The sequence below is a fragment of the Copadichromis virginalis genome, linkage group LG19 (assembly GCF_057382275.1).
Source record: "Copadichromis virginalis isolate Kocher_CV1m ecotype Utaka linkage group LG19, C_Virginalis_male_GT1.1, whole genome shotgun sequence".
Taxonomy (NCBI): Eukaryota; Metazoa; Chordata; class Actinopteri; order Cichliformes; family Cichlidae; genus Copadichromis; species Copadichromis virginalis.
In genome coordinates, this window is record NC_140636.1 from 20,951,452 (window position 1) to 20,965,448 (window position 13,997).

A 13,997-nucleotide genomic window follows, 5' to 3' on the forward strand; every position below is an offset into this window, starting at 1 on the left:
CACACCACCTCCTCCTCCTCCTCTTTCTGAAGGCCTTCAAAAAAATACAGTGAAAAAGGGGGAAATGAGCCAGGGTTTCAAAGACAAATACAGGGAGGACAGTATTCAATTCATATTAAGTGGAAGTTCCAGAGTATGCTGTTATGCAACAACATCAAGGCCGTTGAAATCACATTATTCACATCTTATATCAGCAGTAATGAATAACAGGAGTTTTGGCCGACTTTCTGTCAGCCAAAACTCCTATTAATCATAAATGTAGTTTCCTTAAATTGCTACAGGCTAAACTGACTGAAAACATGTCATACTTACAGTCCAATGTGTCATATCAGTGCAGACCAAAGAATAGGCCAAACCAAGTCTGATGATGTAACACTGCAAACACTCTTTCCACACTTTATGTTGCTAGCTCAATGATTTTTGTCTTTCACAAAGTAGGACAGTGTCTAAATGACCCTTGAAAACAATGTTAATTTATAGATGATATTTTAGACTAGACCAAAAAACTTTATGACCATCTAATAACAGGTTTTTTACCTCCTTGTGATTGGCCATTTACAAATGTTTAACTGGAGTTCCCCCTTCATTTAATGCTTCCTTTAAAAACTTCAGTTGCTTATACTCTCCAAGAGCAAGTCTGATAACATCAAAAAGTCACATCTGAGCAGGTTTTAGCAGGTAAACAATCCAAGCTGGGTGCAAAAGATGGACATTTTTTTCCCAAATGCCTATTATCAAAGGCTTAGCTTTCTATTATTTTTTTAATCAATTTGAATCCTTAAACAAAGATTTGCAGAACAAAAGAGAAATTTTGGTCCCAGAAGACAGCTGACTACATCAGTAGTGCATTCAAAATTTGCACCCGGAGGCTAAGTCAGCAGAGAAGCCCAGATAACGTTTCTGGTGGTAGGTTTGTGAAATGAACGTAACCTGTCCCAGTTTACTTCCACCAAGAGCTGAGGTGCTCCACAGACAAGTCCCTAATCTATTCCAGATTCTATATGGTCTAACACAGAGAAACAGATAATCATACATGTCATTTGCCAATTTAGAATCACCGGTTAAATAAACATGTGTGTATCCGGAGTATCTAGAGGGAATGCAAGCAGGTTTTAACAGAATATGCACAACTCCACACAGAAAGGCAAAGTAGATTTGAAGCAAGAACCTTCTTGGTGCGAGGTGACAGTGCTAGCAGTAGGTAGTAAGCACTACATGCCAAAGTGTCCAATTTGACCAAGTGCTATGTGCTAAATTAATATGACTTATTCCCCGAGTATATAGCATACTACCAGCAATGACATGGCTCATCAACTAAAGGCCATTCGGGGTCGCTATAGCTCAGGAGCTACAGGTCTTCTGTTAATCAGGAAGTTGATTGTTTAATCCCTTGCTACTCCAGTCTGGATGCCAATCTATCCTTGAGCAAGATACCAAACCCCAAGGTTGGTCCCAGATATCAGCTGACTACATGAGTAGTGCATTTAAAATTTGCACCCAGAGGCTAAGTCAGTAGAGAAGCCCAGCTAATGTTTCCCCAAGTTTTTCTCTGATGCATCCATTGTAGTATGAATGTTAGACACCAAGCACTCATGTAGGAAAAAGCATGGAAAAGTGTACAAAACAGTCCATTTCCTATGAATGCAATTACTACATTTATTGACAATCTAACAACAAGAGTTTAAGGAGTTTAGGGAACAACATGGCGATGCTTAAAAATGAAAGGCAACAATTAACAGAACTTTTTAACCCTACAGGAACATTAACTGAAGCAATAAATATCCTACAAATACTGAAACGAACTGAAAACGAGCTACAGCTGAAAATGCTAAATCAGAAGCTCCACTTGCTCAAAGTAATTTATTCATTTTAAAAAACATGCCACCTTCAGGAATCTCAAGGCAAGATGTTCTAACAATGTTACCACTAAAGATTTTTAAAAAGTTATCACCAACCATTTTCTAAAACATATACAGAGGATGCTATCCTATCTTAATGAAGACATCTAGAAGTCACCTAAAAGTGTAACAAAGGGTATATTCCATGCAATAAAAGAGTGTAGCCTTCATGCTTTTCACTGGTGCATGAGCTGTGGGAAGGATACTCAATGAACAGACCCAGAGCCAGTTCACAAGACAAAACCCCTTGGCTGAGGGAGTCTCGAGTTAAACAGCTTCACTTCATGAACTCCATATGAAAAAGACGTTGAGGAATAACTGTGAGGAGGAAATGTGTTTTGGCAAGTGGTTGGCTTGGGCTTCAACTCCACTGTATACTACAGAGAGTTATTGTTGGGCAGCATCCATAAAGCAGTCGAAATCCTGTTAACATTACTGTTGTAGGATACCAAGAGCGAACTGGTACTAGTTGCGGATTATAAACATTTTAATTGTACTCAGAAGAGACAGGAATTTAGTCTGAGTCGCTTAAATCTGTTTTCACTCGCAGTGAGATCACCACTGAGATCAAGTTAGCAGCTTTTGCTTCTCTGCTTCTTTGGAATTCTGAAAGCTTCTTCACAGACAAATCTCTGTCAGTCGGAAAAATGAATGATTCTGATAAATTCTGGCATGTTTACATTTGACATTTTCATGCCAATGTCCATGAACATGCTCTGACTGCATCTTGACCCCCCACGCCCCCTCCAAAAAATGTCAGCTTAAAAAAAAAAAAAAAAAAAAAAATCCAACACTTACAATTTTGTCCATCAAAAAAGGAGTCTGCTAATGCATGCTAATTGGTTGGCTAAGGATATATGGTAGGAAGTCCTCCCTCGATGACAACCGTTTCCAAATGATAACAAACATTAGTAAAGTGGTTGAACCACAACAGAAACCCCATGTGTGTGAGAAGCATGTGGTTGTGGTGGCTGAAGGTGACTCGTGTCTGGAAAAAGACAAATCAAAATGGCAGATGGTGGAGTGGCTCATGGTACTTTGACTGTGACAGAAAGATACTTTAATGCAATCAAAATCTGAAAATAGAGCAACAGCTATTCTCTTGACCCCGGCTGCGGTCAAACAGACCAAAAAAATGACTTCCTTTTCCTAATCACTTTACCCTTGATCTCAATGGAAAACATGTCAGGGAAATTTGTAAAGGAGAATTTCTAAGGACTTAGGAAAAGTGAACCACGGTGCTCAGGGAATTCAACTATACTTACATAAGACTACTTAACAATGTGAATGTTGTTGACATGGAACTAGCCGGAGATGACAATGACATCCACATCTTAAATACTTCATCTCATGGAGGTCACAGTGATTGTGATTAGTTGCTTATCAAGTCCACTCATATTTTCTCGTCCTACTGGAGAGACGATCTTATTCTGACTTTCTGGGACTGAAGTCAAGACAGTCCTAAAGACTGCAATACAATAATGGACATAACTAATGCAAACTAAATTATAGTGAACCTTAAAATGACTTTGATCACTTTGATAAAGCTCATAATCTTAATTGTTTAATCATAGAAAATCTATTCTCAGAGTTCATTTTTGGGTTTAACAACACTGTGTTAAAGAATCATACATATTAGCAGGTTAGGTCACAAAATGGAAAATGCACTGTTAATATTTACATGACTTCTATTACTTGTTATTTATGTTTATTTGTTTTCACAAACTGATGGTTGCTATGAATTGTGGGACTTTCCTTTCATAAAGGATGCTCCAAAGTACCCTTTGCTAAAGGATGCAATAAATGTAGCATTGAGCACTGATATAGTGGTATCGTTCATTCACTTGGAAATCTTCCTAAGCAAAAATGACTTTAACTGGAGACCTCTTCAGTTAAAAATGTGATAAAAATTGACAGAAGAATAACTTTTACCACATGAAAGTTTTTTGAGGGAGAGGATATGGCTCTTTAGGGCTAGACTATCTAAGCTATGAGACTTTAGAAGTTCTTTGCTTCTAGTTTCTCACCAGAAGGGGTTAAAAGACCAACAACAGCTCAAGCATGAACAGAACGAGACCCCTTCCCATGAACTCAAAAGCTACTACAGCATCTGATGAATTTCTCTTAATGCAAAACAAGTACATGTCAACAGATGATAAAAAATAAGCTATGCAAAATCTCCTCTGGGAGTGTGAAGCAAAGCCGTGGTGCATGTATGAGTATTTGAATAAGTTTCACTTTGTTTTTCTAGACAGCAAAAACTTGGCGTGTGACAGTTATCTGATATCAGGTATTACTATGAAAGAGAGAAAAACTTTGCATGTGTTCTCAGTGAACCACATCTGATACGGGTACTCCTTTGGCACAGCTAGCTACAACAAACTCTAGCTATTGCTTAACTGACATTCACCATCACACTGTGCTGTAGCACCAGCTGTTCAGCTCCAGGATATGGTGCTAATGGTTGCTCCCTTGCTACTGTAAAGTGAGCAGTATTTCACTTAGTAGTCTGCATAAGATAATGAGTTCAGTTCATGCATAATGCTCTAGTCAAGCCTGGAATGCATAACTCCAACTTAAAAAGGCTGCATCATATTACGATTTTTTTTCCTGGATAAAAATGAGCGATTGGAAGCATGTAATTAATTTAAAGATTCTGAGTTGGTTAACTTGACAGAAATGTATGTATTTTCTTAGCATTTTTATCCGTCTGATAAGAAAAAGCGTAGAGCTTATGGTTTACCTTATATCCAACCCAGTATTAGCAAAATGTGCCTAACAAAGTATCTGGTATGGACTTCCAATTTAAACTTTTGAGCATACTACAATATCACTCACTAAAAAATGAAGCCCAGACTCTCTTGGATGCTACGAAAACAAAAACAAAAACAAAAAACAAACAAACAATGATAGAGATAACTGCATTAAAATGCTCTCAGTCCAGAGCTCTGGTTCAGTAAATCCAATCAGCTGACAGCAAGCCTAGCAGACAGGTAGCAGCTACAGTTGCCCAAGTCTGACCTGTGACTCAAACAGGTTCTAATAACATGATTAAAATACAAAAGTTTGCTTTACTTAAAAAATGAAACTATATACAGTTAATATAAATATGGAAATGAGAAATATAGACTAAAGCAGTTTTTCCGTAGCAGGCAGTAAACATGTTCATTTCTGCTGTAAAGTTGGGCATTTTAACATGGTAGTCTATGGGAACTGCCTCATTTTTTATCCAGCCTCAAGTGGCTATTAGAGGAATTGCAACTCTTTAGAGAATATGTAATAACCACGTTTGACTTGTCACAGCATCACACCAGAGTAGGTATGGATTACAGAAAAGTGGGTGGTGCCTTGCAAACAGTATTTCTGCAAAAGTATTTGCATGTGCACTAGCAATAATATATACACAATACAATATCGCTACATTTTTGTCCATTTAAATATTGCAAACTTAGACACTTTCTAGTTCTTTCAGGCTGCCAGTTTTTATCCAGTTTCAAACAATCAGTTTCAAGACAATCCCAACTATTTACGGACTTTGTTTATCTTAATACATTTGCTAAAAATAGCATATAAAGCAGTAGTGCCCCACCTGTAAGCACATTCTTCAAAAATTCTTTCAGCTCTCATAAATTAATGTTTTAAGATTAGGTTTAACATTGCAATAAAAAGGATTTACAAGGTTCATCGAAATTAGAAGTGAGCAGAAGCTTACCTAGCTACTCTATATCTAAAGATTATATATTATGTTGTGACTGAAGTACACATTGAGAGCCAAGAATGAAACACAATTAGACAAAAAAAGACAAGAACCTAATCCAATGAAGGTTATGTTTGGATATGTCAATATTTAGAAAATAAGGCAACTTATTCTTGGGCCTCTTAATAAATGTTATCATATGTCTTATGATGAGTTTATGATCTCCTCCATTCACTTTGGAAGTAGGTGAAAGCTGTGCGAGAAACATCTGCTTGGCAAGTTTAACCTCTCACCCAGCCTTCAGTCCACCAAGAAAAGCTGGCCAAGAACTATATTTGTTCTTTAACTGATATAGAGAACTATATGCAAAGAAAAAAAAAAAAAACACAAACACAACCTAATCAGGAGTTCAGTCGGCACAACCTTCCACATTAGCATTGCACTAATATTTAAGGTCCCAATCGCGTTGAATCTGAAAACAGGTGTGAAAAAAATATTTGAAAAGCTTAATGACCCTCCACAGTCATTCTCACATTGTTAGGAGGTAGCTCTGCAGTGACAGCATTCAAATATCATTTTGATGTTAATCACTGGTGGTGATTTTCATCTTCCGGTCCAACTACTACCCAGGTCTGTGCTGCTACTTTGCATGACAAATATTCAAATTAAGTTTGAGGTGAGGGCTTGGACTGCTGTGAGCTGTGGGTCTGCACTACACCTGAGAATAACTCCACCAAACTAACTACAAAGCTCAGTAAGAGTAAAGTTATATAGTACTTAAAAAACATTTAGAGAGTTGAAGTATGACAGAAGAACTTTAAAATAGAAAAGGTGACCTTTATGAACCAATATATCAGCAAATAAGATAGCATTTACAGATGTCAGTGGCCAATATGTTGTTTGAGTTTAGAAAGCCTACAATGGAGAGCTAAAAGTTATCCATTTCCCTGGAATCAACATAGGAATAACTACCCACAAAATCAACATGATTTCATTTAACTCATTTAACTGTTGGAAGTGACTACAAGTTACATTATACAAAGTTATTATGACACACAATAAATCACAGCTACAGGATGAGCCTGGAATCAATGTAGGCACATGCTGCTTTGACTAGCCACTTATCCCACATAGTATTAAGGCCTTTGGAAGTTTACCCAAATTGCACTTTTCACTTTTTCCTTTCAGTGAATTGTGGAAAAGGAAATTAAACATTTGGGGTACCAATGCCTGCTTCTGCTACTCTGTATCACAGACAATAAACTGCTACTGTGTTGCTATTTAAATATGATACACATTTCACCATACTGATGTTCCTGAAACATGCTGCGGAGAAAAAAAAAAATCTCACATGAATTAAAATCTACCAAATTTCAGCCCAATCTGATGTACTTCGAGGGCCTGTAACTTGGAAAAATTCTCATATTTTGAAGGTAAAATTTTGCAGGGCTTCATTAAATGTGGTATACTTATTAAACCAAACAAATCAGCTGATTCTGAAGCGGTCAGGTAAGAATTGTGTTCAGATTTGGTTGACCCATACATTTCCTCACCTGGTAATTTGCTGATATTTTGAGAAAAGTTTGAGTCATACTTTTGTTTTATTCACAGTACAGTTTTACATTAGTCCTGAATAAAAAGACAGAAGACAAGAAAAAAGAAAGAAAGAAGAGAGTGCTTGAAGTTCATTTGGACAAATAAGCAAAAATGAAAATGAGCCTGCAGGAATAAAGCATAGAAACTGCTATTGTGTACGCATGCAAACACATACAAAGACTTGTGTGTTTGTGTGTCAAGAACAGTTGAATGAAATCCTTGTCAGTGCCTTGCATCACTGAGCAGCTTGCTAAGCTGGATCAATGGCAATGTCACAGCGTGCGCGCACACAAATACACACCACCCAGTTCACACACATATCAGCTTTGCTCTGCCCTTCCACACTGTCATGGACACTGTCACACTCCATTCCCCCTCTCATAAAGACACACAGCATAGGGACAGACATGCTTGCCTGTCTTCAGCTCACACTCAGCTGGTGGATCTTCCTCACAGTAGTGTAGCTCTAAGTGGTTTTAATCTGTCGAAGCTCCAGGACCTTGAGAGACCGTTTAGCCTCTTTTAAACTATCCCGAAGCCAATACATCGGCTTCTTTGAGTCTGTAAAGGGCCAACACAGCAAGGGGAGGAGTCAAAGTGTACAAGAAAAATCTGCTGCAAAAATTTAAATCTGGACCATAATTTCCAAAATTTTACTAGGTATAAAATATCAGCAGCGTCACACAGAGTTCAATAGTGAGGTTCATGTCCTTCGTATGGGTTTATGGATTATGCGTCATAGTGATGTTACTGACATCTAAAGTAGATGAGCTACAACACTGTGAAACAATGGTGCATGCTCTTGTAGAAACTAGAAATCTTTAAGATATCAACTTTAACAAAAACTGTGTTGTTTCCAATGTTGTGGAAAAGATCTACTCTATCCACAATCCGCAATTGAAACTGTGATGTCTGTGATTGCTGGTGGTCATTGTTACCATGGAAATATGAATGTTTAATATTCACAAATACTACTATAAAACATTACATGGATTAAACTCAAAAGGTTTGAAGGTTGCTGTGGATTTTGCATATGCTGTGCATGCACTGTGTGATAAGTAGTTCCTGTGGCTCCACAGTGTAGTGGTTTACACACTCCCTTAACAAATAAAATATTCCCTTTAGAGCTCGGGAAAAGGCACAAATCCTACTAAGGGTGTATCAGGAAGGGCATCTGACATAAAAATCTGCTAAAACATATAATTAGAGCCTACTGACCCCTTATACATTCAAATTAAATCTTTTTATGGTCATGATTAATTTCAAAGCTGGTTGGCTTGGTTTGAGGATTAAAACTCTTTGTACAAGGATTTTCTGGAACGTCAATGGACAGAATGAATAGGAATTTCAATTCCGGAACTGGGGCCCTTAAAAAGTGGGCAGTTATTGTTAAGCTCTATTTAGACAAGAGGCTAGATAGCAAAGTTATGAGCTAATGGTAGCTAGCTTGGTTAGGTCTCAATTACACAGGGCTAAGGACTTGTCACAAAACCCGGGAATCACCAGTCACTAGGGAAACGTGTTTTCCCCAGATGGTTAGGAGGTGGTTGCCAGACGGTACTTCAACAAATGAAATCAGCGCAAAGATGATGCTGCACCAAAATCATCCTTGTGATTATTTCAGTCGCTAGCAGATTTCAGATAGAAACTTACATGGAAGACACAGACTTGGATGTGGACACTCACCGTTTACCCTTCGAGCTGCAGTGCTACTTGAAAAAATGTGACACGAACTAGAAACATTCATCTATAGAAAAAATGTGGGGCTTTAACACTCCAACCAGCACATTAACAACTGTTGCCTCGAGGCGCTTTATATTGAAAACATGCAACAATAATACAAAGAAAACAGAAAACGGCAAAAATCAGATGACCCCCTTTGTCGCTTTGAACTTTTACTTCAAAGTAAAAGCTGTAAAAGGCACTTTTACTCTGAAGGTGGGAGTTCTTCATTTTCAGTTTGCGTTGTACTTTTCAATTTAATGGCCACTTGGCAATTAGTTTGCAAATTTGTGCAGACAGTTAATGTCTTCCATGCACACTATTAGTGACAGCGACAACATGCAAGCGACCAAAACAATTGCAAGGAAGTATTGCCACTGCATACTTCTTTGCAACCTCCACCAACCACTTTCAAAGTGGTGGGAGTATTCCCAAGAAGCTAGTGATTACAGAAGCTCAATGTCTGGTCTCTAGGGCTGCATCAGTAGGACATTAATAATTGTTTTCCACAGCAACTGCCAGCAACCGCTCACAATAAGATCAAAGAATAAACATTTTTCCCTCATGACTCAAGGTTGCCAGATGGTTGCCAACCAGTCTCTAGGCCTCAGCGAGCTTCATCCCTCCAACTGAGTGATAAAATACTAAATACTATCTTAGTGACAACAAAAAGCAGGACCAGAAGAAAAATAAATAAATAAATAAAATAAAATAAAAAAATCAGCCATGATGGAAAAAAAAAAAAAACAATCAAAAAACAATTTTTTTTCCTGTTTGTGGCTTTGTGTCGCAATAATCGACATGAGTACACTTTCTATCACTAACTAAGATTCTAAGATCGTACTAAACCTTGATTATCATTTAAAATTCCTTCAGTGAAAGGTGCTCCATTGGCTGCCTCTTCTTGAATCATTACACTGCATTAGTGCAGGTCCTGGAGCAGGGGTCATACCAGCAGAAATTTCTTATAAATCACCATTGTACTGGTTTAAGAGTGCTGTGTAGCGGCTTTCACAGGCCATCCTGTGTCAGTCCAGCATGAAGGCAACCAGCCTTGTCACAACTCACTTTTCCCATCACTACGACAGGCAGAACGTTTCCACCAGTGAGCAGATCAACAAACACAAACAATAGCAGACAATAGGGATGGCACACTTTCCCCCATATCCACCTCCAGGCCTTTGAATGGGCACACTTTGGCACAAAATGGCTGCCATGCGACTATACAGTTGGTTGACGCACAATAGTGTTGTAGATGGAGCAAGTCAGTGACCCGTGCAAGATACAATTCACCGTTCAACTCCCCAAAAAGAGGCATTATGCAAGCTGAACAGCCAGCAACAACTGAGGAGCACTTACATGGATTCTGTGGTGGATAATTGGAGGGTAAAGATGTAGATGTGGGGGCAGCTTGCAGTAATAAGGTTTTTACTGAAATGTTTGTTTGTGTACATCCTAAATGAGCTTCAATTTGTACCCCCACACTCACCCCAAACACACATATGCACACTCTGAACTACTTCCACCAGCCTTTCTCTTACACACAGAAGGCCAATGTTTCTCAGTGTTTCTCCTTTCTTATATGACAGCGAGGCAAACATGTTTAGCTCAAGAGGGATTTTTAAGACTTTAACTTGTAAACACCAGAGAAAGTCCTGTAGTAGCCATGAAGAGTAAATTGCTTGATAATGAATGAGGCTGAGAGTACCTCCAAAAACACGCACAGCAGTGATGAAGCTCTAGCCTGTCCCACAGAAAGAAAACGCTATTTAGGAATTGGTCAAACAGTAATAAACAAGAAGTCAAAGTAGCTCCTAGAAGGACTTTACCTCAAAATTATGAATAGTAGATAACAACTATTCGTTAAGATAAAGGATACATTGTTCAAACAGGTAGCTTGATGTAATAAATAACTTATAATTCAATTTGTAACTAAAAGTAATGGACTAATGGTTAAAATAGCGTCCAAGAGTCATGGGTAAACAGCTGAGACAATTTACTAACCAAAACTGATAAATGGTCAGCAGAATGTAATCACTAAGAGTAAACAGTAAGCTGAAAGTGGTCCAGATTCCGTTTAAATAAGTCCAAATGAACTCGTTTGACCACCAGAGGTGGTGCAGATGGAGGAGTCCATCTGATAGGGCTTGTGGCCACTCGGGGTGTATAAGGCTGGGAATGACTGCTGCTCTGTGCGTGTGAAAGAGAAATAGTGTTAATAAAGGTTCATAAGCGAGTCACGAGACAAAAGTAAAGCCACGCTGCGCTCACACACGCATACACACAGACACGAGTCACTTTCTTTCTCAGCTGTTTGTGCTGCGAGTTTCATGACAACCATTTCACGGTGTGTAATGAACTTACCTTCACTTGGAAAGGATGGATCTCATTGAGTGAATGTCTTCTCAGCTTCTTCGTCAGCGTCTTCAGCATTTTGTCTTATTTTCTCGTGAATGGCTTATCCCCGCTTTACTGCCTCCTATAGCGTGACGGTTACAACAACTTCACCAGCGACTTTGAAAGAAGGCACACAACAAAGCAGCTGCACTGACTCTCTCCGGTGTCGATAAAAACACCGACACACCGAGATTCCTCAAACTGCGTAGATGCGGCTTCTTTTCAAAGGCAGTGCGCAGCAAACTTATTTTCGAGTTCATCGGAGTCACTCTGCCTTTGCTGTATGTTTAACTACTTTTATCTCTCCCGGAGTTTAACTCAAATATGTTTATGATGAGGGAGGAGGGGGTAATAAAAATTTAAATGAATATCAACTTGTTCGCATTCACACACGCACACTCACACACATACACACAGCCGAATGCACACCAGCTTCACCAATACATAGGAGATCTCCTCTAGCTAGAGCGTATCGCTCTCGGATTGGCTGCCGGGCCCGGTGACGTCGTGTTACTCTCTCTAGGAGGAGGCGGGCTAAGAGTTAAAGCCGTACGTTCTCCTATGTTTATTTCCTCAACAGGGGCGTATCCAGGATTTTCATTATGCAGCTTGGGGCCCATCTGATGTGAGCCAGCTTAGAAAAGCCAGGACAGGAAACAAGATTATGTTTACATTTATAGATAAATATGATATGTACATTTACATTTACATTACACACACACACACACACACACACACACACACACACACACACATATATATAGACTGAGAAATGTTTTTTATCCTATACAACTGACCATATACATTTTTACATTTTACGTTTGCTGCTAATTTTAGTTGTTTTTTTTTATCTGTAAGTACTTACCTATTTTATATATTCTGTTTATTTGTTAATTGTATATATTTATTGTTATTTTAAGTTCTATCCTAAGAGAAAGGCAAACTGAATTATATTGTACTATTTATGATGACAATAAAGATCATTCCTTCAATCATAATAAGGTCCTTGTCATATTATATTTATTTTTATCTTTCAATTTCAGTGTAGTCAATATAAAAAAAATTGAATACTCCAATTCTCACTTCGTATCCCGAAGCTGTTAAATGAGAGATAACAAGCACATATGAGGCTGATTTAATTTTCCTTCATTTCTGGTTGTTGAATCAGGGATAGGTGTTACATAACCTTTAGCTTCAGCCTGCACCTTTCAGTTGGTCATTTACTTCTTTTTTTTCCTTTTAAATGAACCAAAGAAAGGAAATTATACTTACATATTTATTTAGTACACTATTTACATGACAGCTTTATAAATACTTATTTTATCTAAGCAAAATAAATACAATGAAGAAAACAAGTGTAGAAAATATTATGAAGAATAAGGTTTTGCACATAAGTTATTCATAAGGCTTTTCTCAGTTCGGTACTTTTCCGTGTCCTCCTGCCTGTGACCTGGAAACCAACATTAGTGTTGTATTCTCAGTGTTAAAGGATGTCTCACGGAAATGCATTTGGAAAACTTAGGTAAGAGGAGGCTGGTAAAAGGAACTACAGTAGAGATGTAGTGCATCCTTTTACCTTCAGTGTATAAAACAAGCATAAGACTATATGGTGACCAGACAGTATTTTCGTTCTATGTCTGTCTGTCCCACATCTTGAGATGATGCCCCACATTCTGACAGGTTCTACAGGAAATGCACTTTTCTAGTCTGGCTTTTACCCAATGTATACAGCGGTTTGTTTGTTTTTTTGTTTGTTTGTTTGTTTGTTTTAATTAGAGTAAGGATGCCATAGTCATCTGAGAAAGTTAGATGGCACTAAAGAGTAACAAGCTTTGAATTTTGTTGACATTGAATGAAACTACTACAAAGAAAAGGAAGTGGCAGTATGTTCTTCGAATTGTAAGAAACTATATTTGTAATTGTAGAAACTATGACAAGAAGAGTATTCTTTAGACACAGAAACACAGCTCATTAGCTGTTTCAGTTACTTAAGATGTGCAACTGCCCTTCACCGTTTGTGTCTGTGTGATCAAAATATGGTCTGAATTCTTAGGGTGGCTGTAGCTCAGGTGGTAGAGCAGGTTACCTACTCACCGGAAGGTTGGTGGTTTGATCCCAGTATCCTTGGGCAAGATATTAACCCCATGTTGCTCTCTGATGCATCCATCGGAGTATGTGTGGATGTTTGTTAGGAGGCACTTAGAAAAGGGTGCTGGGTGAATGTACAAGTTGTGTAAAGCGCTTTGAATGCTATATAAGAACCATTCCATTTACCATATGTCATTCAACCATGTGACTTTAATTAAATCACTGTGACATTGTGATTAAAAGTGTAAGATGAACATGAGCTCTGTGGCACGTCTCACGGTCGTCGGACCAGAGGATGGATGCTATACAAAAAGCAGACCTCTGTTGTGGCTGGTTAAAAATCCAAAACAAAGAGAAAATGGTACAAACAGTAATGCTAAAGGTGAAGGGAAAAAATGAAAAGGAGCACAAGAAGACAGGAAGTATACCCAAAGAACATAACATAAGAGATATTTTGACTAAGGCTAAGGTGAAGACTGAACTGTAGGGTTTAGAAAACAGGTAGTGAAGAAGACATAGATGAATGCAATCAGAAAACAGGAAGCACAGCTCAGAGCAAGACATAAAAGAATTCCAGCTATCAAAGTAAAACGAGAAAC

At 38.3% G+C, this 13,997-nt stretch overlaps 1 protein-coding gene across 1 annotated transcript in view; it reads right to left on the reverse strand.

The window, feature by feature from the left end:
* LOC146685986 (uncharacterized) overlaps positions 1-11,758 on the reverse strand; it is a 31,747-nt gene extending 19,989 nt beyond the window's left edge. The window contains exon 1 of the mRNA XM_085440961.1: positions 11,278-11,758. Within this exon, the coding sequence (XP_085297087.1) occupies positions 11,278-11,346 (69 nt within the window). The 5' untranslated portion in view covers positions 11,347-11,758. The remainder of the gene's footprint in view (positions 1-11,277) is intronic.
* Between the last annotated feature and the right edge of the window lie 2,239 nt (positions 11,759-13,997).